This window comes from Oculina patagonica, chromosome 10 (assembly GCF_052425735.1).
Source record: "Oculina patagonica isolate OP01 chromosome 10, crgOcupat, whole genome shotgun sequence".
NCBI classification, from domain to species: Eukaryota; Metazoa; Cnidaria; class Anthozoa; order Scleractinia; family Oculinidae; genus Oculina; species Oculina patagonica.
In genome coordinates this window covers 13,527,552-13,550,529 of record NC_135767.1, presented here as the reverse complement: position 1 = coordinate 13,550,529, position 22,978 = coordinate 13,527,552, and the positions used below count along the sequence as shown (strand labels likewise).

Below are 22,978 nucleotides of genomic sequence, written 5' to 3'. Positions count from 1 at the left end.
CTTTCCCGGCCCTCTTGGCAGTCTTTTTCGAATTTCAAGTCTTGGAGAATAGAACGCTTTAACTTTTATTCTGAAAAGTAAAATATTAAAAAAGGCAGAAACTTATTGTCGGAAAGTAAACGTCAATGAGGAGATAGTTAATGAGAGTATAAGCAACGCATCCCTTTACTATTGTCCTTTCTTAGAACAGTTTTGCCTGAACCGAGTTTCATAAAACCAACCAACAAAGTTTATCACTCTGGCAATCTTAATTTACGAAAACAATGCAGTGCTGCAATCGAAACTGGAATACAAGAGCCGGCACGAAGCGAAAGAAACGTTTGTGAACAAGTGTAGTAATGCGTAACCAAAGTAAATGTGAATCACTCTCGACACTCAAGTGAAAACTACTCTATATAGCTTTCTTGTCATGTTCAAAGAAAGATACCCAGCTTTGCTACTGGTTATTGTTAGTTAGGCTATCGATTGCAGGCTTGTCTTTACAACTTTCAACGTTAGGAATCTGTTTCACGTGAAAAACCGTCCCACTAATCTCCGTACGCGTCTGCATGTTATCTATTAAGACTCTATTAATTCACTTATACAAGCTGTTCACGGGGGTGGGGGAGAGGGGCCAAAAATTAGAGATCAAATCAATTCAACTTTTGTTTTGGGGCGGTCATTTTGATTCAGTTGAAACACGCTGTCGTCAGCAGATGCGAGATCTGAAACCTAAAAATACTGTTGGGAATGTGTGAGATATTCTCGGGAGATAAGATCGCGTGCTCCATGAGATACCTAACATCCTTTTACGCGAGATCAAGAGATTGTGGTACAATAACAATATTCGCTAATGTTGCTTTGGTTATACTTATTGAAAAGAAAAATGACATCGATCATGAATTTAATTCGCTGGCTGTAATGCTTTTACATCAGCGAGTCCAACAGGACATTTGATAGCCCGCGCGGGTGCGTTTTATCTTGGGGTACTATCTTTGTATAGACCCTGCCAAAGTTTCCAGCAGTTTACGTAATTGCGAGCCACATCCCAATTCCTGTTTTATGATTGTTTTGAAACTTTAGATTTTGACATCTCTAAACTTCAGGTTAATCTAAAAGAAGTTATGCATATCACCTGGGAAGACCTGGCCTTTATCAAACCCAAACTTCTCAATTTAACGCGCTCTATTTAATATTGATTTTGTTCCGCTATCTGTATTTATTCGTTGTTGTAGTCTTTTGCCAACATACTATTATGTATAATTTATTCAATTCATTCACGATATACAACTCTAATCCTGCTAATAAGTAGTTGCACTGAAAGTGACGACTACACTCTCGAAACTTGTTTGTGAAAAATAAAAGCATCGTTTTGTCTCTATTATCATTACCTTCTTGTACACCAAAAATATGCATAAAGGCCGAAGAATCAATCAAGAATTATTCAGTTCATTGGAGCTGATCGGACAGAAAGAACGATTATGGCGCTAAAATTTAATTTTGGAAATTATGATTCACTAGGATAGAGTCTCAACTATACTAATATTTTAAGATATTTATAGAGAACGAGGGTCTGATAAACAGATAGACATAACTAGTAATCAAACTTTTAGTTTTGTATATATACAGCGTCTAGCCTTGGCCTTACGTATATGTTAAATTTTTCAAATAAATGTTTGTTTCCCGCCAGAACGTGAGCCCGTAAAGGTTTAAAATATCACACCATGAATAGAGGTCGCAGCATTTAGCAATGTTTTTAAACTATAAGTTGTGATCACGTTGTTTATGTATAATATAACTTGCTAGAATAGATCACAAAAGTTTTTAAAAAACTGACTAAGGGAAGAAAATACTTACCTACATTTATAACGTTCAATACACTTGTGGAACAAAGAAGTTTAGAGTTTGTTCTTCAACTAAAGCCCATGGTTGACGTCAGTCATCTTCAAATGAAATGAGCTGCTAATAATACAATTTTAGCAAAATAAAATCAGCGACTCGAAGATAAAACTTCTCTTTGATGCCGAGAGCTCTGACTTGTCACTTTGAAATTGAAGTTGTAATATCGGTTTAACTTGACTAAACAATTTGCATAATACCAATAATACTGTATGTACATTTTGTACACGGCTCACTGATTTAAGTGGCGCCTTAATTGAATAGTTTTAAGTTCTGTTTATCTTTACTGCAAGTTGGACTTTAGAGCGACTCGGCGAAGTTTGACGGTAAATGCAACCGTTTAGTTTGGTTAAAGTGCACTTGACAGCACTTGTAGCCAAGACGCTAACCATTGTCAAAACACTGCATTCAATAGTTGAATCAGATCAGACCACTGAAAAATTATGAACGGTTGCATAATTAAGCAAGAAGTGTCTTACATCATCATAAGTTATGCAGTCATTTTCGCGCCACGCGCGTGTGGCACTTCTAACCTTTTACGCACACTTCCTTTGGCATCGTCACGTAACCCAGCTCCTTATCAGGAGCCGCGTTTGTGCTCAAATAAGAACTGCTTTTTTGCAGTCTATTGTTTTAAAGCAGTTCCACTAAAAGCGATCTGATGTAACGGATTTTATTTTATCATAGCTAACGACTAACGACCCATGTATGTTTCATTTTGAAATTAATTCAAGCAGCTCAAAAATTAAATAAGGCAACATTTATACATGCATGTAAAAATTAGTCAAGTTTTGCAGAACGGATCCAGTTAACATATTGAATTATTATTGACTTATTTTAAGGGTCCAGTCCAGTCCAGTCCAGTCCAGTCCAGTCCAGTCCAGTCCAGTCCAGTCCAGTCCAGTCCAGTCCAGTCCAGTTCTTATACCTAATCGTACCTTTTTTGTTCGCTTCGGTGGCATATCCGGCGAGCCAATGAGAAACCAAACGAGCCTGATATGCCTTCGAAGCGTACCAAAAAGGTACGATTAGGTATTTACCGTACCCAAATTCAGCCAAAAATCCGGTGATATTAATTACTCTGTCAAGTCTTGATTGCTAGGTACATAGTGCCAATTGTAATGACCTGCTTATACTGGTACTTTTTTGGTCTTCAACACTTTTATCAAGTTACTCTTCTGACATTTTTTATTATTCGTTTGTTTGGAGTTTCATTCTTTAAATTTTCAAAATCCATTGTTTCAGTCTGAATGTTTCAGCACTCGTCGGCAAACATCGCGCAATTGGTGAGCGCGCTCATAGTAAGGGAGTCAATGAACAGAAATAAATCAGCTGTTCAACATTCGCTTCAAGGCTAAAATTCACCGTTTTTTGGCCAAACAAACAAAGAAAACAGGCCTCAAAGTTAATTTAATTATGAGAAATATCGATCATTTCTTTCACAGACTATTTTTGAATGTGTAGCGGGCTCCGTAAACATCTTACTCGCTTGTTTTCAAGTGTGTAAATATTTGTTTAGTCTTAACCTGGTTTTTGTCAGCTGTGACATTAAAATTTGACACAATTCTTAGTTGTTATTTTTGCATTGCTTATTTCAGCGCCGTAAATATTGATTGCCGTGTCTACGACAACTGTCTGTGTCTCCATCGAGTTATAGAAACACAATTTTTAACCAATCAGCGCACGTATTTTCTTTGTGCTATTTTCTAAATGGCTTTTTTGTCATGTTCAAAGGAAGATACCCAGCTTTGCTACTGGTTATTGTTAGTTAGGCTATCGATTGCAAGCTTGTCTTTACAACTTTCAACGTTAGGAATCTGTTTCACGTGAAAAACCGTCCCACTAATCTCCGTACGCGTCTGCATGTTATCTATTAAGACTCTATTAATTCACTTATACAAGCTGTTCACGGGGGTGGGGGAGAGGGGCCAAAAATTAGAGAACGAATCAACTCAACTTTTGTTTTGGGGCGGTCATTTTGATTCAGTTGAAACACGCTGTCGTCAGCAGATGCGAGATCTGAAACCTAAAAATACTGTCGGGAATGCCTGAGATATTCTCGGGAGATAAGATCGCGTGCTCCATGAGATACCTAACATCCTTTTACGCGAGATCAAGAGATTGTGGCACAATAACAATATTCGCTAATGTTGCTTGGGTTATACATATTGAAAAGAAAAATGACATCGATCATGAATCTTACTTCGCTGGCTGTAATGCTTTTACATCAGCGAGTCCAACAGGACATTTGATAGCACGCGCGGGTGCATTTTATCTTGGGGTGCTATCTTTGTAAAGACCCTGCCAAAGTTTCCAGCAGTTTACGTAATTGCGAGCCACATCCCATTTCCTGTTTTATGATTGTTTTGAAATTTTAGATTTTGACATCTCTAAACTTCAGGTTAATCTAAAAGAAGCTATGCATATCACCAAGGAAAACCTGGCCTTTGTCAAACTCAAACATCTCAATTTAACGCGCTCTATTTAATATTGATTTTGTTCCGCTATCTGTATTTATTCATTGTTGTAGTATTTTGCCAACATGCGACTGATATATAATTTATTCAATTCATGCACGATATATAACTCAACTCCCGCTAATAAGTAGTTGCACTGACAATTACGGCTATACCGTCGAAACTTGTTTGTGAAAAATAAAAGCGTCGTTTTGTCTCTATTATCATTACCTTCTTGTACACCGAAAATATGCATAAAGGCCTCAGACTAAATAACGAATTATTCAGTTCATTGGACCTGATCATCGGACAGAAGGCACGATTAAGGCGCTAAAATTAAATTTAGGAAATTATGATTCGCTAGGATATAGTCTCAACTATACTAATATTTAAGGATATTTATAGAGAACGAGGGTCTGATAATTAGACATGACTAGTAATCAAACTTTTAGTTTTGTATATATACAGCGTCTAGCCTTGGCCTTACTTATATGTTAAATTTTTAAAATAAACGTTTGTTTCCCGCCAGAACGCGAGCCCATAAAGGTTTAAAATATCACACTATGAATAGAAGTCACAGCATTTAGCAATGTTTTTAAACTATAAGTTGTGATCACGTTGTAAATAAAACTGCTGGAGCGATCTGTGGTCATAGCTTAAAATATAAAAATGTTTAAAACAGATCTAAAAATATAAAAGGATACTCTAAATTTTCGATCGCCTTCTGCGATCTTCTTCAGAGAATGATGGATTTTGCAAGGTTCGCAGAATTCTAATAAGTTGCATTGACGTCATTGTTCGTTGCCCCCCTGGGGAGCAACTAGCGATGCGTAAACCCTTGGGAAGGGCGCTCTTTCGTTTATAGTGTTTTTGTCGAGGAAAGAATGTAAAGACTCCAGAAACAGTCTTTTGTTCTTGCTGCTTACACCTGTTTCAAGAATTTCGGCGTAACTTGGATGTATGTCGTGGCCGATTTCTGCATGATGTTTAATCGCGGAGTTGATATTTCCGTTTGTTCCGGGCTTGTGTTCGGCCCCTCGCGATTTCCAGTTTCTTTTGCTTTGCCCAACGTATGCAAATGAGCATGTCCTGCAAGTCACTTTGTATACGATTCCTTTCAACTGCTCTTTATTCGGTCGGTCCTTGGGCTTTTTGAGGATATTTACTAACGTTCGTACTGGTTTAAACGCTGTCTTGATGTTTTCGCGGCTCAAAATCCGTCGAACGCGCTCCGACACTCCTTTCACATACGGGATGGATTATTAACGGTGTTATGGGCAAGAACAGCATAGCCTTCCTGGACACCAACAACACCGTTAATGAGGATGGTAGGATCGAGGTGGGTGTATACCGCAAGACCACACATACGAGCAAGCATTTAGACTTCCATTCACACAACCCAGCGCAAAGCAAGAGAGCTGTCGTTAAGACTCTAATGGACCGAGTTAAGTGCATTTAATCAACAACTACGCAAAGACGAAACGAGAAACAGCGCGTTATTAATGACTTAAAAGCTAACAGTTATCCTGAGAGCTTCATCAAGTCAGCTGGCGAATCAAACAAAACAAACACGCAACCAAGAGCCCAGGAGAACCCGAAGGCATACACGTCCATCCATTTGTGAAAGGAGTATCGGAGCGCGTTCGACGGATTTTGAGCCGCGAAAACATCAAGACAGCGTTTAAACCAGTACGAACGTTAGTAAATATCTTCAAAAAGCCCAAGGACCGACCGAATAAAGAGCAGTTGAAAGGAATCGTATACAAAGTGACTTGCAGGACATGCTCATTTGCATACGTTGGGCAAAGCAAAAGAAACTGGAAATCGCGAGGGGCCGAACACAAGCCCGGAACAAACGGAAATATCAACTCCGCGATTAAACATCATGCAGAAATCGGCCACGACATACATCCAAGTTACGCCGAAATTCTTGAAACAGGTGTAAGCAGCAAGAACAAAAGACTGTTTCTGGAGTCTTAACATTCTTTACTCGACAAAAACACTATAAACGAAAGAGCGCTCTTCCCAAGGGTTTACGCATCGCTAGTTGCTCCCCAGGGGGGCAACGAACAATAACGTCATTGTGATCACGTTGTTTATGTATAATATAACTTGCCAGAATAGATCACAAAAGTTTTTAAAAAAAATGACTAAGGGAAGAAAATACTTACCTACATTTATAACGTTCAATACACTTGTGGAACAAAGAAGTTTAGAGTTTGTTCTTCAACTAAAGCCCATGGTTGACGTCAGTCATCTTCAAATGAAATGAGCTGCTAATAATACAATTTTAGCAAAATAAAATCAGCGACTCGAAGATAAAACTTCTCTTTGATGCCGAGAGCTCTGACCTGTCACTTTGAAATTGAAGTTATAATATTGGTTTAGCTTGACTAAACAATTTGCACAACAACAATAATACTGTATGTAAATTTTGTACACGGCTCACTGATTCAAGCGGTGCCTTAATTGAATAATTTAAGGTGGCCCGATCCTATTTATTTACGCGATGGTTGCATTTTTGAATCGCGCTTTTTGGCAGGAAAGATTTCACCGATTTCTTCGAATTTTTGCGTCCTGAATGAAAAATGTTCGAATTTACGGAAAATGTCATTTGTTTTTCAGTTGGAATAAAATCTTTTAAGATTTTAACATATTTTGAAAATCTAGTTTTTACCAAAAATGTCTATAACTTTAAATCCCGACGACAGATTTCTCCCAAACTTTAGCAAATAAGCCTCAGAGCTCTTAAGTTTTGTATCAGAATGTTTCATGACAATCCTGACCGTGCAACTCGCTGCACAAAATGCTGGTCAAATTGTATCTAAAAATGCTTCGCTTATGCAATCATGTAAACTGACGCACAAATAGCGGAACAGTGCAGCCAAACTATCGGTCATCTGCAAGAATAATGATCCCCAAAAGCTTATCAAAACGAAAGTGAGGAATCAGAACCCTACAGCAAACACAAGCAGTGCAACAGGAAGCACAATTTTATGACGCGTGCAAGGTTAAATTAGATATTTTATATTTAGCTCCCCTATGTTGTATTTGTTCATTTATTTTCGGAAAAAAAAATCTTAGCATGGCAAAAAAGAAAATCTACAAAAACCCCTTACCAGTTTTCATCAGAGTGGGTTCCCATTCTGAGGAGAAATTAAGCTGCCAAGTTCAGTACATCTAACTATCCGCTTTTCGACTGCATCGAGAACCCTCGTGCTCAATAATATATTCAAGATAGCCGACTTTGTTTTCGAATTCCTCACGGGCAGTTTGCCACTTGGGCATAGCGAGTGTTCAAATATGAAAATTGGTTTTCTTATTAAAATGATGTTTTAATGTTTCCCAAGACTTGTTATCCCCAAGTGGCAAACTGGCCGTAGGGAATGCGAAAACAAAGTCTGCAATCTTGAATATATTATCAGGCACAGGGTTTTCATTGCAGTCGAAAAGCGGATGGTGGGAAGTATTAAACTTGGCGGTTTTATTTCTCCTCAGAATTGGAACCTACTGTGACGAAAAGTGGTAAGGGTTTTTCTTAAATGTTCATTTTTGCTATGCTAAGATTTTTTTCGAAAATAAATGAACGAATACAACACTTCACTACAACACTTCATTCTTTAAATTTTCAAAATCAAAATTTTGCGAAACATTTGAAAACTCCGAATCCATTGTTTCAGTCTGAATGTTTCAGTACTCGTCGGCAAACATCGCGCAATTGGTGAGCGCGCTCAAGTTAAGTTTTGGCAGGAAAGTTTTTCTCCTTTTACGAGCAGTAAACACCAGCTAAATCTAAACAAGGAGGTTCTGTTTTATTATAAAACCCCTTTTCAATTCATCGTACAATAACACTACTTTAAAGTGACTATGATATCGTGGCATATCAGGTTATTTACTTAATATCGTAGGATATCAGGACAGTAGATCGCGCTTCTGATTGGCTACTTGCGAATTTGGGAACGGTAAAGTACAGTACACTACAGAACGATACAGTACAGTGCAGATTAAACTTATCTCGTCAGAAACTCTAACAAGATCATAAAATCTTATGATAAGAGTGGAAAATGGCTGTCAAATACGTGATAACTTCTTGCTCGTGCCAAGTTTCAAGAATCGGAATTCGAGTTATCGGGGTAAATTTGACCCAAACTTTGATGAAGGGAAACGAAAACTAGTTCGAGTTAGCGGGATTTTCGAGCTATCCGAGTTCGTGTTAAGCGAATAAAAATGACTGAAAAGTGGGTTCGAATCCAAGGGAAATGGAAGTAGTTCGAGTTAGCAGGGTGTTCGAGTTATCCGAGTTCCAGTTACCGGGATTCTACTCCATGTTGTGCCGGTTGCGTCCGCCAGCAAGTGAAACCATTTGACCAGGAAAACTCAGGCTGGCGTGGATAATTAAAACGTATACTCGAAGTCAACAGTGGAACCCGGGGGGGGGGGGGGGGACTCCATATAATGGCCTATACGGGGAGGCTCCGCCCGAAAGGGGTACCTTTTTCAGGCTTCAGGTATATAAAAGGGTAGCGATTTCACAAGTTTAGGTATATGAAAGGGTATGAAAATCCGTCTTTAGGTTTTTTAAAAGGCCTGTAATTAAAATATTTCGAACAGACCCACTTTATGGCTGTATTATTTTCATTTATTAAGCACTTCATAAAAATGACAAGAAAACGTCCTGTTTTAAGGCTATGTCACGTCTTTTAGATATATGAAAGGGGTACCTTTTTTTCAGTAAAAGGTATGCAAAAGGGGTACAATTTCTGTCAAAATGGTATATAAAAAGGTAAAGGGTTAGAGCTTGGGGCGGAGCCTCCCCGTATAAAACCCCATGTTCCCCCCCCCCCCCCACGGGAGTGGAACATGGAAATCATATCTACAACACTTGCTGGAACCCATGGGATGATTTTTTTTCTTTTTAATTTGTAGCTAAGATATAAAGGATTAAAATATCTCTTCTCAGTTCGTTTGGGTCTAGTAAAAAAAAAAGTTTCTCGTCCGGATTTCTATACTATACGAAAAAAAGAGAGCGGGAGGGCGCTATTTGTAGTTATTCATCACTATTATTTTTTTTTTCATCGTCCGATTCCCTAGAAGTGAGCTTGTGAAATAAATGCTGCAAAATAAATGACCTGTCCAGTACGAACTTATCGTGCCGAGGCTTTAAAATGTTGACTTGAGTGCGTATTAAAACGCAGAAAGAAGCCATGTTTATAGAATTTTCTTTGTTTTTAATTGAGGAGAACTAGGTACAAAGTGAAAGTACAACGCCCACAATAAAAAAAGCAGAGGCGGCCCCCAAAAATGAAGCGGGCGGGACGAAACACAACTTTTTTTACTTGGCCTTTTAAAATGCTTTCATGGTGGTCTAATTGTCGTGGCTCCTCTTCACAGCGAGATTGACAAAATATTATTTGGAGTGATAAGGAAAGTAAGTATGGTATTATAATCTGAAAGTTTTGATTAGTATGACATAGATCTGAATTTTTTTACATTGTTAGTTGTATTAGGTTATCTAAGGTATTTTCCTCTCTCCTGTATCTTTTCGTATCCTTAGTTTTGCTTCATAAGTACGATTATAATTATTGTAAGTAATATGTACATTTCGCCGATGAAATATATTAAAAAAGTAAGGTTAAAAGCTGTAAAAAAATATGACTCAACGTTTTCGATTTATTTGATCATCGTCAAAAATGTCGAAAACGTTTAGTCATATTTTTTTTAATAGCTTTTAACCTTAATTATTAAATGAGTAATGTTATCGCGTTTGTAACTATAAAATGGAATTGTAAACAAGTATAAAGTTATCCCAGTACTGTAAGTAATGTTATAGTGTTTAACAAACTTTGTATAATTATAGTATTGCAAACCTATTGTAGTTAATTGTAAGTAACATATGTCTAAGGAACAATTAATATCACTGTAGCGTAATTTTTTTTTGTATGTTAATATTATTATGTGATTTTCGAATAAATAAAAATAAAAAAAGGAAATATTGTCGGGAAGTCTAACTTTGCACTGTATATCGGTCAGACAGCTTCAAAACATTTAACGTAACTGTTTTACTGCCTGATGAAGATAAGGTGAGAGAAGCCAAGTAATTCGGTGGCGGGTGAATCAAGCAAAACCCGTTTGCTAACCTCAGTTATGACCGATTCTAACGTGCAAAGAAAACCCGGTTATTGAAGCAAATAGAAACAACCTGAAGCCCTTTTAGGCGTTTTAGGGATAAGGTATAACTAACAAAACTATTTTATCAATAAGAGATAAATGTTTAAATACCTACAGGGTTAAGGTATAGCAACTCCATTTTAGGGATAATGCAAATCAAAATTCTAGGGAAAACATCTTTGGTTAATTTAGGGATAGCGAAAAAATGCCCGCAAAAATTTTTGAGATAAAGAACCATAAATGCAAAATTCGACCGGCTGCTAGCTTGCATGTACTTGCTGCGAGAGCAAAGATAGACTAGCCTATCGAAATTGCAACACCTAAAATATTTGCCGCGATAATCTTTTTACTTGCATGCTGAATTATAACTGCTGAATTATAACTCGCTGTGTAGCCTAAAGTAATGTAACAGCCTACAAGGTGGTTCTGCAAGACTAGATACAATTGTGTACGATGCCTCCCCGTACTAAAATCATCGTAAACAGTTGCTGAGAGGATTCAAGGAACACAGCCTACAATTAGAGCGTAAACGTTTATGGAAGGATTTTTTTTAGAAAAACAAATGCGAAGTACGAAAATTTAAAACTAGTATCACCTGTGGTTGCCACCGTTCCCAAACGCGACAATGGCAATAAAGTAAAGTATCGATTAAGCAAGTCATAAGCATGATAAGCTTTTCTTAAAACGTTCACGCTTTGATTTCGGAAAGTCCTTATTAGTTTACGAAAAATTATATGAGATGCTTCGCAGTGGTCGCGGTCGCTTACGGCAGCGGTCCTTTACGAGAGCTACTAATTACAACGTTTAACATGGTTTCACAATGGTGTCCATGGTGGTCTTAAATTGATTGGTCACAAGGACAACTTCTACTGTAAATAGAGTACAATCCTGCAGATATTACGATAAACCGTGATACAGCTTGTAGAAAATACTAAGCTCATTGTCAAGTAAAACTTTCGGTGAATCCATTTCAACAATTTTTCCGCCATCAAGAACCATTATTCTGTCATAATCAATAACTGTACTCAAACGATGGGCAATTGTGATCACAGTGCAGTGAACCATTTCCTTCCGAATTATCTTCTGAATCAGTTCATCCGTTTGATTATCCACACTAGACGTGGCTTCATCCATCACAATTATTTTTTTACCGAACAGCAGAGCGCGAGCGAAGCAGATCAACTGCCGTTCTCCAACACTAAAATTGGCCCCATGTTCTGTAACATGGCAGTTTAGTTGTCCTTCTCTATTTTCCACAGTTGACTTCAACCGAACTTTTTCCAACATTGTCCACAACTCTTCGTCAGCAAATTTGTCCGCTGGATCAAGACTTCGACGAAGCGCGTCGTTGAATAGAAAGGGATTCTGAGGAATAACTGCGATTGCAGAGCGAACGTCTTGAACATTAAGGTCAGCAACGGATAGTCCATCGATGATAATTTCGCCTTCGGTGTTTGCAGGCATTCGCAACAAGCACGCAAGAAGTGAAGACTTGCCAGCACCAGTACGTCCAACGATGCCTATTTTCTCTCCAGGAGAGACATCACAGTTGATGCCTTTCAAAACGGAAGGATCATCCACGTAATAACGCAGAGAGACGTCTCTGAAAGTTACAGAGCCCTTCTCGGGCCATCCCGTAGAACTGTGCGGGTTGGATGTATCGTAACCGGACTCGGACTGAAGTTCTGCGTAAGTTAAAACTCGTTCTACAGATGTCATGTAATTCTCCACGTCTCCAACTGCTTGTATCATCCAGCACACAGTTGTAGTTAGTTGGAGGCAATAGCTTATCGATAAACCAGATAGAGCTGAAAAAAAAAAGATGAAATGCAATAAAACCATTGCTAGTTTTGGATTCGTTTGGTAAGTTAATCTAAAAACAAACTAGAACAAATTAATATTCCGGTTAGCTCAGTCAGTAAAGTGCCAGACTATCGTGCGGAAGTTCTCGGGTTCAATTCCCGGACTGGACCAACACTCAGGGTCTTAAAACTACTGAGGAGAATATGCTGCCTTTGCAATGTCATCTGAAAATGGTTTGATATTCTAGTCTTTTGAGATAAGGACAATAAACCGTAGGCCCCGTCTCCTGCATCTTCAGTGTTTTGGTCAGTAGGAGACGTCAAAGAACCCACATACTTCTCATAAAGAGTAGGGCATGTATGGAGTTCCCGGTGTTGTGGTCTGGTCTTTGTGCATTATGCTGTATACTGTGAAATGCTCGGTTTAATTAGCATTACTTTCTAGCGGCCTAACACGGTTCATAACACCGAGGGTAAATAAAGTTTCAGTTTAGTTCAGTTTTACGATCTAGTTGTCATCAGATATATATATTCTGGGTGCATTTTCTCCGTTTTTACTGTCTAAATACATACCGTATTTACTCGAATAAGCGCAACCCCCGAATAAGCGCTGCCCTCGAAAAAGCGCCGCATTTGGGACAAAAAATTTAATAAGCGCCGCGAGACCCGATGCGGCGCTTATTTGATGAATTTCGTTAAACTAAAAATGACACTACAAAGCAACTCTTGAACAAGCTTGAACCTTTCGTTTCATTAAGTGCGATGTTGAGTAATAGTTCTGTTAATGTTGTGAACGCCGCAAACTTTGCCAGGGCAGCTGGTGCCACTTCTGTCTCAGCAAGAGACGAATACTGACAATCAAAAGACGCTCTTTCCGATTACTGTAAAATAAAAGATTCTTTTTGGCGTCCAAGTTTTAAATAAGCGCCGCCCTTTAATCTCTTATAAGCGCCGCACTTGAGGCGCGAAAAATTTAAAAAGCGCCGCGGCGCTTTTTTGAGTAAATACGGTAAGCAGACAGTTATTTTGAGTGCACGACGTTTTTTGATTAAAAATAAATTCAGGTTTTTACAGACCACAAAAATTTACTCTTTCGATACCTGGCTACTTTAGTTACACAAATGAATTTGACATGATGAATCAGTTCAAAAGAGTTTATTAAAATTTACCTGCATCGCCTGAGAGAAATGTAGCTGCCAAAGTAACAACAGCAACAAGAAATGCGCTCAATATGTCAAGGCGAACACCGAGCCACTTCAGAGAGGCGAAGTAGCAGTACCAAGCTTTGTTGTTCCGATCTTGATAACTAAAACAGTAAGAAAAATTTACGGAATTGACGATGCTCTCGTTTTGGATCAGGATCAGTGATCCGAGATCAATGGGATCATGTGGCGTCAAATGAACCTACGAATTCTTACTGTGTATTCATCAGATTCTTTGATGTACCATGATCCGAGTAATCATTAATCATAAATCCTGATTCGATCATCCCTGAAAGGAACGCGCCTTTTTACTTAAGTTGTATTGCAATGGTCAAATTATCAAAGCGCCGGAGATGGTGACTGACAATCGGTTGTACCTTCGTTGATACCCTCGTGTGCCCTTATGTACGGCCTGAGTGAGGCACTTTTCTCTTAATTACGTCTAGTTACTCTCGCTATTCAGAGGAAGACAGAGGCATTCCGGCAAATTGTGAGGGAAACTTAGTAACTAAAGAGATAAAGATACTAAATCCTAACGGGGGGGGGGGGGATTGTATGCAATCCTTATACTACAGAAAGCGGTGTTAGGTGTTGGTAATGATAAGCCATATTTCCCCTCCGATCCGCCGGTTCTGAACAGACTTCACACCGACTTGACATTACTAATCGCCGCAAAAACAGTTGCTAATCGAACATATAACGAGATAGCAAACCTGTAAAACTGCTCTATGAAGTCTTCTTGCCTCTTGTAAACGCGTATTGTAGTAATACCTTGAATTGTATCAGCAACGTGTGTGCAGACTAGACTGCTCGTAATCGCTTCAATTCTCTTGATCTCACGTGTAGCCCTAAGGTGGCGCCTGCCAAGATACAGCGACAGGGCTGTGAAAGGCACACTTGCTCCGATCACCCACACGTTTGCAACTGATACCAAAACCAAAATACTTATGGTAAACATGATGTATTGACCAGCTTCTACTAGTGTAGGCGGCAAGACTTCATCCATGCAACCAATGTCTTTGGCAAATCGATTCAAGATGCGACCGGCGGGATTCACATCAAAGAAACGAACCGGGGCTTTCAAGAGTGATGTCAACATTGCCGTATGCAGGTTGGACGAGCAGTTGATGAGTCCAAAGAAAGAAAGAAAGGAGCGACATAGAGCTGCGATCAAACAACCCCCCGCCAGACCAATGTAGACATGAACGTTGAATGGATCCTGTTGGTGTTGCCATGGTAATTTGGTCCAGTGCGCAAGCCAAAAGCTGGAAGCTAGTACTGCTCCTGTTGACAAGAAATAGGCCATTCTTAAAAAAAACGAGAGCTCAATTGATAAAAAAACTTAAGTGTTATTGTCGAAGAAAACCGGGCAGAAGCAAAACATCGAGGTCGGCCATTTATTCACAGTATAAAAGCTATCTGAAAAGTTTAGCAACGGTGGCATTTGCAGCAGTAGACGTTCTTTTTTTTTTTTTTTTTCCCCCCTTCTTCGAGATAGCCCCGCCAAAAAAAAAAACAAAACAAACCCTCAAACTTCTATTTTGTCAATGACACTTACTCCCTTATAAATTGACTGAGATATATTAAACTTCCTGAGCTTCAATACTAAGTTTTTTTGCGCGGTGTTAAAAACTGGCACTGATTTATTAATGAGCTTGACCCAAATTTGAGTCATTTTCAGTCTACTGTTTCACTAAAAACCCCCTCAATAGTCTTATGTGCTGTTATCAAAATCCAGATTAGTTCAAATTGGTATCTAGAAGTAAATCGGAGTTAGCGGCGTTTGAAACTACCATTACAATTGGCAGTTTAGCAATTTCCTGCCAAATTTTATTTCACACTATGTTTTGACTTCCTCTGGTTGTAGTCCATATATAATTAACCAAAAAGACCTAAAAGTTTTTGCGTTGTCTTCGGGATAGAACATCGCAACTGTAATATCATTAACAACATGTGTAAAAATTTCAAATCTCTAAATAAATAAAAACGTTTCTTCCCCTTTCCAACATCCCCCCCTCCCACCCCCTGCTTTGAAACAATAGAATTCGAGTTGTCACCAGACCCCATTGAACCCTACATCAGGAACTTCCTTCGCCAAAATTCAGGCCACCCAGCCATCTTCAAATAAACGTTGTCTACACGATTCCTTGCAATGAATGCAGTTGGAGCTACATTGGAGAAACCGGCATATGTCTACAGACACGTAAAAAAGAACACATCAGAAATGTAAAACATTGTAACAAGGATGGAGCGTCGCAAACCATACATGGATGAACGACCCATCAAATTGATTTCAAAAATGCAAGAGTTATCGAGAAAGGAGACAATCGCGTTCGGAAAACTCTCGAGTCATGGCACACTGCCATGACAACTGAAGCGGAAAACATTGCTAGGTCATTACCCCGACAATATTCCATTCTTTTAAAATAGTTTTCTTTATTTATCAAATCCTTCTCGTTTTCTTGTCACCTTATTACGCATGTTTATTCTGAATTTTTTACACGTTATATATTCATTCCTTCGCGCCATTTTTATCATTCGTCAAAGGCTGTAGTTTGGCAGACGAAAGTTTATATTTTGTACAAAATTCTTAGCCAGAGAACACTTCTAACTTTTACACAAATTCGTTTAATCTCAATTCCTGCTTGCAAACAGTTCACACTTTTCAATTTTATAAAGTTACCTTGCATTGACATGCTTCTATCACTGGTTGTATGTACTTACCTTCGGGTATAAGAATTACAACTCCCATAAACACCATGGACAACTTTGAGAAACCGTATGTCAAGTACTTCCAGTAAGTCAAGTACGAAACAGAGCCTGTCAAGCGATCTTCGTCCTCGATTTCCAAGCCTGAAGAGTTGTTAATATCAGTGGCAGAAGCTTCCTCATACGTTGGCAGAGGGCTTGGAAAGTTCACTTCCTGTGCTTTTTCCGAAGATATTAGTGAAGAAATTTCAGAAAATTTTCCCGATCTACACAGCTCATTAAATGTGCCTTGAGACAGTGTACCGTCCTTGCTCATGAAGAGAACCAAATCTGTCATCTGGAGACAAAATGGTTGATGGGTTACAAAAAGCCGAATGCGATCAGACAAAGCGCCGCAAATGCATCTTTCAAATAGTTCATTTGACACTTTTACGTCAACAGCGCTAAGAGGATCATCCAGTAGATAAATATCAGCATCAGAATAAACTGCGCGAGCCAAGTTGACCCGTGCCCGCTGACCGCCACTCAAACTTACACCGCGTTCACCGACATGGGTCATATCACCACTTGGAAGCGACGCAAGGTCTTCTTTCAAGGAACAAACTTCAACAACTCGTTGGAAAGCTTCATATTTGTACTCCTCTCCAAAGAGAATATTCTCACGGATCGTTCCTGAAAACACCCAGGGTGTCTGGCAAACATAAGCGATTCGTCCTTGGTGAGCAATTTGTCCAAAGGCTGATGGCATTTCGCCGATGATGGTGTGAAATAGAGAAGTTTTGCCACATCCTACTGGACCCGTTATTCCAACCAATGGACTGTCAGATATACACAAGTTTAGAAAGTCAGATATTTCATATGGACAGAACTGTACTTTGCTTAAACAAAGGAATGGTTTTCCTTGATTACAAACATGTCTTGTCAGTGGTGATTTCTTACCGTGAGACTGCAACTGGTTACTAAGTTCTTCATTGTAACTGCTTTGGTGAATATTGTCAGAATGCAAACGTAATGAATCTTTTGCTTCTGTTGAAGAACTAATTTCGTCGCAGCTATCTTCAAGAAGAAAAGACTTGGTTCTTTCAAGTGTCGTTGTTGCTTGAAGCAGAGACCGTAACTCATAGGCAAATAGAATCGTTACTGGTTTTTGAAGCACGCCGAGGAGGGCCAAAGTGGTGAAGACATTCTGAGGTGTTAGTTGATTTCCAGCCATTAAAAATGGAAATAAAGAGACAAAACTAGAAACTATTGGGTAGCAGGAATACGCAGAAGCGTAGCCAGCCAAGATTACGCCATTTTTGTAAACAAAGTTAAGCTCAGATCTGAAACAAACGTAGATACTCGGTAGATAAGCAATATCATACGATAACTCTGTGCTCCCCCCCCCCCCCCTAGACTTTCTAAAAGACTTTCTGCTAACGATCATCGCTAAACTCTTGCTTTTTCTGGGCGCGTTGCCTATTCCCAACCCCATAATGATGATGATGAAGATGATGATGATGATGATGATGATGATGATAACTTCATTTTAACTCGGGTTGATGAGGCTGATTAGGCCTCTAGCAAGATTATGCTAATATACCAAGAACAATTATATGAACGAAGGCTTTACCCTTTTTGAAGTTTGAACAGTAAATCCCCCGAATGAAGGCAAATTAAGGCTTTGATGGAGGATTGTTGCTTTTATAGATACAAACAAAAGACATATGAGTTGGAAATTGTGCCTTAAAAATGTTTACGAGCTTTCCAAACCCTTCCTGGATACGTCTGTCACTAATTTGTCGACTTCCTCGAACTACTTCAAACCCTGCCTAACTAGTGAGCAAAGGGCGCCCTGACTCCACCATGACTCCACCACTGGTGGGCTCTACTAGTGGCATCCACCACAAGTGGGCTCCACGACTCGACTTTATGACATGTTTATAACTTAGAGAACGAGAAACAACTTGAGAAGAATAGTTGAGAGATACAACATACCGCCTTACACTGGAAACCAAGTCACGGAAGCACCATTCCCACGCATTCATCTTCAGCACACGGATACCGGAAACTACGTCATAGATTAGTCTTAGTCTCCTGTCGGTCAACTTCGCTTTGCTTTGGAGTTTTCTGAAAACATTTCCCAGAGCTGTCTGGTAAGCGATGAGAATAATTGAAAAGACTACTCCACCAAACGTCTGCCAGCCGACAAGTTTCCAAAGCAGGCAAAAGACGACTAGTATCTCAACGAGAGCTGTAAACGAGTCTAAGTTGGTAATGGCTAGTTCAATATGGATCATATCTTTTGTAATCAAGTTTATTACATAGCCTGAAGATTTTTCAGCAAGGGTGTGATGTTTTGTTGTCATAATCTGCGTGGATAAAGTATGGATTAGTAACTATGACAGCATGCTTATTAACTATAGCAACATGTTTGATAACACAGAGAATGACAATACTAGTTAGACCAGGTAGACCTAGGATTAGCTTTTAGCTGAGCTTCCGTGTCAAGTGGATATTTTCGGCAGTTTAAAAAAGACATTGGCAAGAGGGTCTCAATGAAGGTACTTCGATAACACTGAACACTTAGTTTTTTGGCTCTGTAACATGAAACAGTTAAACCTTAGGCAAAAAGCCAATATAATAGGCCATTCCGGTTACCCCCTCGTTTCAAAACGAGTCTACGTGCGAAACCATTCAAATAAAAATGAGTTAGATTTGCATGAAAATGGACCTGTAGGTGAAACTCATTTTCATATGATGGTTTCCACTTAGATCTTTGAACGGGCGGACTCGGAAATGGCCCATTTTTTTCATTTTGTTTATATTAAGTTTTCGGCCATTTTCCGACAATTTCCGATCATTTAGGAAGATTTTCGAAGACTACCGAATATTCCCGAAGACTGACGAAGATTTTCGAAGACTAACGAAGATGTCCGGAGACTACCGAAGACGACCGAAGACTGTCAAAGATTTCCGAGGAGAAATTCAAAAAATTTCTCTTGGTTCATGAGGGATTTTAACCGATTTTTGAAGAGCAGATAAAGATTTACAACGCTAAAATTTTTCACAAAAAACCCTCCAAACACTTAACAGTAAGAAAAAACGTGTTTTAAAAGGGCTGAAACCCGAGTTATTGTATCGGAGCCAATTGACGTCCACCTACCTTTTTGTAAACCAGTCCGATCAAGGAGGCCTTGACTTGAACTGCCATTACGTACATGGCATAAGTGGCGTGATGGACAGCAAATGTTTGAACAAAATAGCTGATACATAGAAGAGCTGAATAAAGACACAATATGCTCGCACTGAAGGATGGACCAGAAGTCATTTCTTCCAGGAAAAAGCTGAGTACAACCGGCTGAATGAGTCTGCAGAAAGAGCTTAAAATAGCCAGAAGTACAATCATCGTTATGAGCTTTTTGTCGACGGCTTCAAGTAGAGCCCTCCACAAGCGCGGTCGAGAGCTGGGTTCTCCGTTTACTTTCATCTCATTTTGCCATTTTTCTTCCAGTTTCTCAGTCACATATCGCGTACTCTCGATTTCTAGAGAAGCAAAATCAGCCTCTTCCAGAGGCCTTTCATTGCCGGTTTGAATAATGCCAGAGAGAAAATTAAATGTTAGTCTGCCAAACATAGCTGTATACTTTCAGTGTGTTTTATTTTTTTAATCGTAATCTTGTACTGTGGTGATAGTTGTTGTTGTTGTTGTTGTTTATTGCTGCACTCTTCTTCTTTTCCTCATTACTCTTGCTCTTTTTTTCTTCGATAATAGTATGGTATTTTCTTGACTTTAATTCTGAAAACTAAAATAAAAGGATATTACATTAAATATTTATTTTAAATCCTGTAGTGCAAAATTCCACTAATCACAAATCAATTAAAACAATATGTCAAAAAGGAGATCGTTTATGGAAGTATGAAAAAACTACTACTCCACACTACAAGGGTACTACACCAAGTACAGTGCAACCTGTTTTTTAAACAGGCCGAAACACTTTTCCAAATATCTTCGTATACTACTGACCATTGAAACGGGTATCCATTACATGGGCTCCTGGTCGAACGGCATACCGTAAAAGCCCATCTATCCTTGAACGCCCCTTCTCCCATAAAGCCCCGTCTTGAACTAGCCCCCGATAACATTCAATAGACTTTTGCACCAAAGAGGTTGTAGTTGTTCTTCAATTGAAGATTCCTGAAGCTTGTTGTCGTCGGTCATCTTAACCCTTTATAGCCCAAATTAATTTTAGTGAGATTCTTTAATTTTGGACCAGTCTTATAACATTTGCTCTATCTTAAGTTTCATCTGACATATTACAGCCAAATTTGGATATGTCACAAACAAGACATAGGGCTATCTGTCAATACACATATTTATTAATAAGTTACTTAAATAAGTTATGTCTAACACGTGGTAGAACATTACGTTAGTGTCACACAACATGTTGACTTCAATGTTTTTCAGTGTCCTGCACTTTTGATCTGGTCATGAAAACTACTGCACATATCTAGATTGATAACCAATTTATTGAATATTAGTATATTATTTTGATATCAAATTTTCTACCTTTGACTAGTTCAAATCTACATTATGCTCCCTCCCCCCCCCCCCCAAAAAAAAAAAAAAAAAAAAAAAAAAAAAAAAAAAAAGAGTTGCTGAGTGTCAGGACAGATAACTGGAAGTTTAATACTTTTCGTACGAAAATGTTTTGCTGTTGCAAAAACAAATGTTTAGAAGCCTTCCTGGATCAGGAGAATCTTCATTGCACTTATAATCTGCAATATTATTGCCACGAAGGTTTAGTCCCTCTTTTGTTCTTCAACAGAATTATCATCCTTGGTTGGATAACTTCATAATTTTCATCCTTGCTGTCACCTTGTAAACCTTCGACATCGAAAAAATCGTCGGGTACATCGATCTTTTCGTCGAGATAATTGCAAATTTATTCCAAAATAAAACATCTCCTACCTTCAGATATGTTGGAGCATTAAAGGAAGACTTGTTTTCTTAATAACAATCGAAAAAAAAAAGCCGCAGAAACTCACTCAAAACGGCTCAAAATAGTGGAGACTAATTGTTCTTCCAGGCGTTTCAATGCAGGGGAAGACTGGGAACTAAATAGAGAGCATCCGCTGAGCGGAATTGTAAGGCGTGCTTTGAATGGCCGATATATCGGGTCTCGAATGTTTAAGAAAAGTAAGTCGTGAACATAATAATAATAATAATAAAAAAAATAGTTAAAATTAACTAATTCGAAGTGAAACTTTCTTTTCGCTGTTGTCGTGACTTCTGACGTGACACGTGAGAATGACTTAGTCGATAATATTGAAGTTATAATACGGTTTGGCTTGACTGAACGATTTGCATAATACTAATAACACGGTGTAGATATTTCGTATAGAGCTCAATTTAAGCGAAACCCTTCGTCGTTTACCACAAGTTCGACTTTAGAGCGACTCGGTGAAGTTCTCAACTACGAGACTTGGCGGCAAAAATTTTAAGACTCCTAGACGAAAACATGCCGTGACTTCATTATGCATCGCAAAGGCTTCCGAGGTCTCGAGATCAAATTAAAGGTTTCAGAGCCCCACAACTATTCGCCACTATCGGTAGTGTAGCATCTCTCGTAATTTGTTTTTTAAATTATTGGTCCTCCAGTATAACAGTTGCTGTCTCGAAGGCTAGCTTGAGAGACACTGAGAAGATGCCTCCCTCCATACTTATCACTCTCACTTATCTCTCCCTTTCGAAAACTGCAAGAACGCCTGATCGCAGATCACTCGAAGGGTGGCGAGCCATTCATGCGAGACATTGCGCGAGCAGCTGCCACCCGACTACTGCTAACCGGACTGTTAATTTGCAGTCTTGTGTAAGCGTGGTTCCACTGTAAACAGTTTGATGTATAGAATGCTGGCTTGCAGATTTTATCATAGTAAACGGCTACCGAGCACTAGCATTGTATTTTTTATTATGAGGCCGTGAGTTGTAAAATTAATTCAAGCACCACGTCATACCAAACATACCAAAGATATGTAATGAACATGCAACTAAAAATTACCGTAATGCAACGGACGTTTAGTACAACTGATCTAGATATAAATAATATGAAAAAGTCACTGGATGAATTTTTTTCCTCTCAAATCAAAACCAGTTAAATTACACAAATAGTTAAGTAACAATGCAGCTTGAGGCTGTTTCTCCATAGCCTGCGAATACAGCCGCCTCTCATTCGCTCCCGCTACTAAGTAGTAGCGGGAGCGAATGAGAGGCGGCTGTATTCTCAGGCTAGTTTCTTCAAGGTATCATGCCTTTGACCGCTAGTTTCCTCGGGGACTTGCTTAGAAAAAAATGTACGTTGTCGGTTCTGTCAGTCGATCAGTGAAAATACTACTTGGTCTGACAGCTTGTGATGAAGTCAGTAAATTTTAAACCTTTTAGTTCGACAGCTTCGATAACTATAAAACCGTTTTGCTGTCTGGCGTTGATCAATTGAGAGAAGCCACATGCGTAGTTTGGTAATCAATTTTCGAGTTAATTTGGCTTGTTGATCAATCCCGCACAAACCTTTTGCTAACTTGTCAATGAAGAAATAAGTGCACAGGAAACCACGACGGGCAATATAGAACTAACTACAGTAACGGAACTTACCCGGTTGCAGACCGTCGAAATATCTTCAATTGAGAATGGTGAAGTTTAGCTGCTCACTGTTGGGCAGTGAATGGATCGCATAAATAAAAAGCAATATCGGACCTTTACGTCGTGATATTAATCATGAAACAC

The 22,978-nt window shown here is 38.9% G+C and overlaps 1 protein-coding gene across 2 annotated transcripts; it reads right to left on the bottom strand.

The window, feature by feature from the left end:
- Positions 1 to 9,758: 9,758 nt before the first annotated feature.
- Positions 9,759 to 22,968, bottom strand: LOC144628974 (ATP-binding cassette sub-family C member 4-like). Of its 2 annotated transcripts, none has more exons than XM_078487110.1 (7): positions 22,847 to 22,968; positions 19,361 to 20,000; positions 18,193 to 18,566; positions 16,231 to 17,537; positions 14,220 to 14,790; positions 13,474 to 13,610; positions 9,759 to 12,310 (listed from the first exon to the last, which is right to left on the bottom strand). In XM_078487110.1, exons 2-7 carry the CDS (start codon positions 19,829 to 19,831, stop codon positions 11,400 to 11,402), a joined length of 3,771 nt encoding a protein of 1,256 aa, XP_078343236.1. In that variant the 5' UTR covers positions 19,832 to 20,000; positions 22,847 to 22,968; the 3' UTR covers positions 9,759 to 11,399. The 2 variants fall into 2 exon arrangements, with proteins under 2 accessions (XP_078343236.1, XP_078343235.1); XM_078487109.1 differs by lacking the exon at positions 22,847 to 22,968 and adding an exon at positions 21,167 to 21,278.
- Between the last annotated feature and the right edge of the window lie 10 nt (positions 22,969 to 22,978).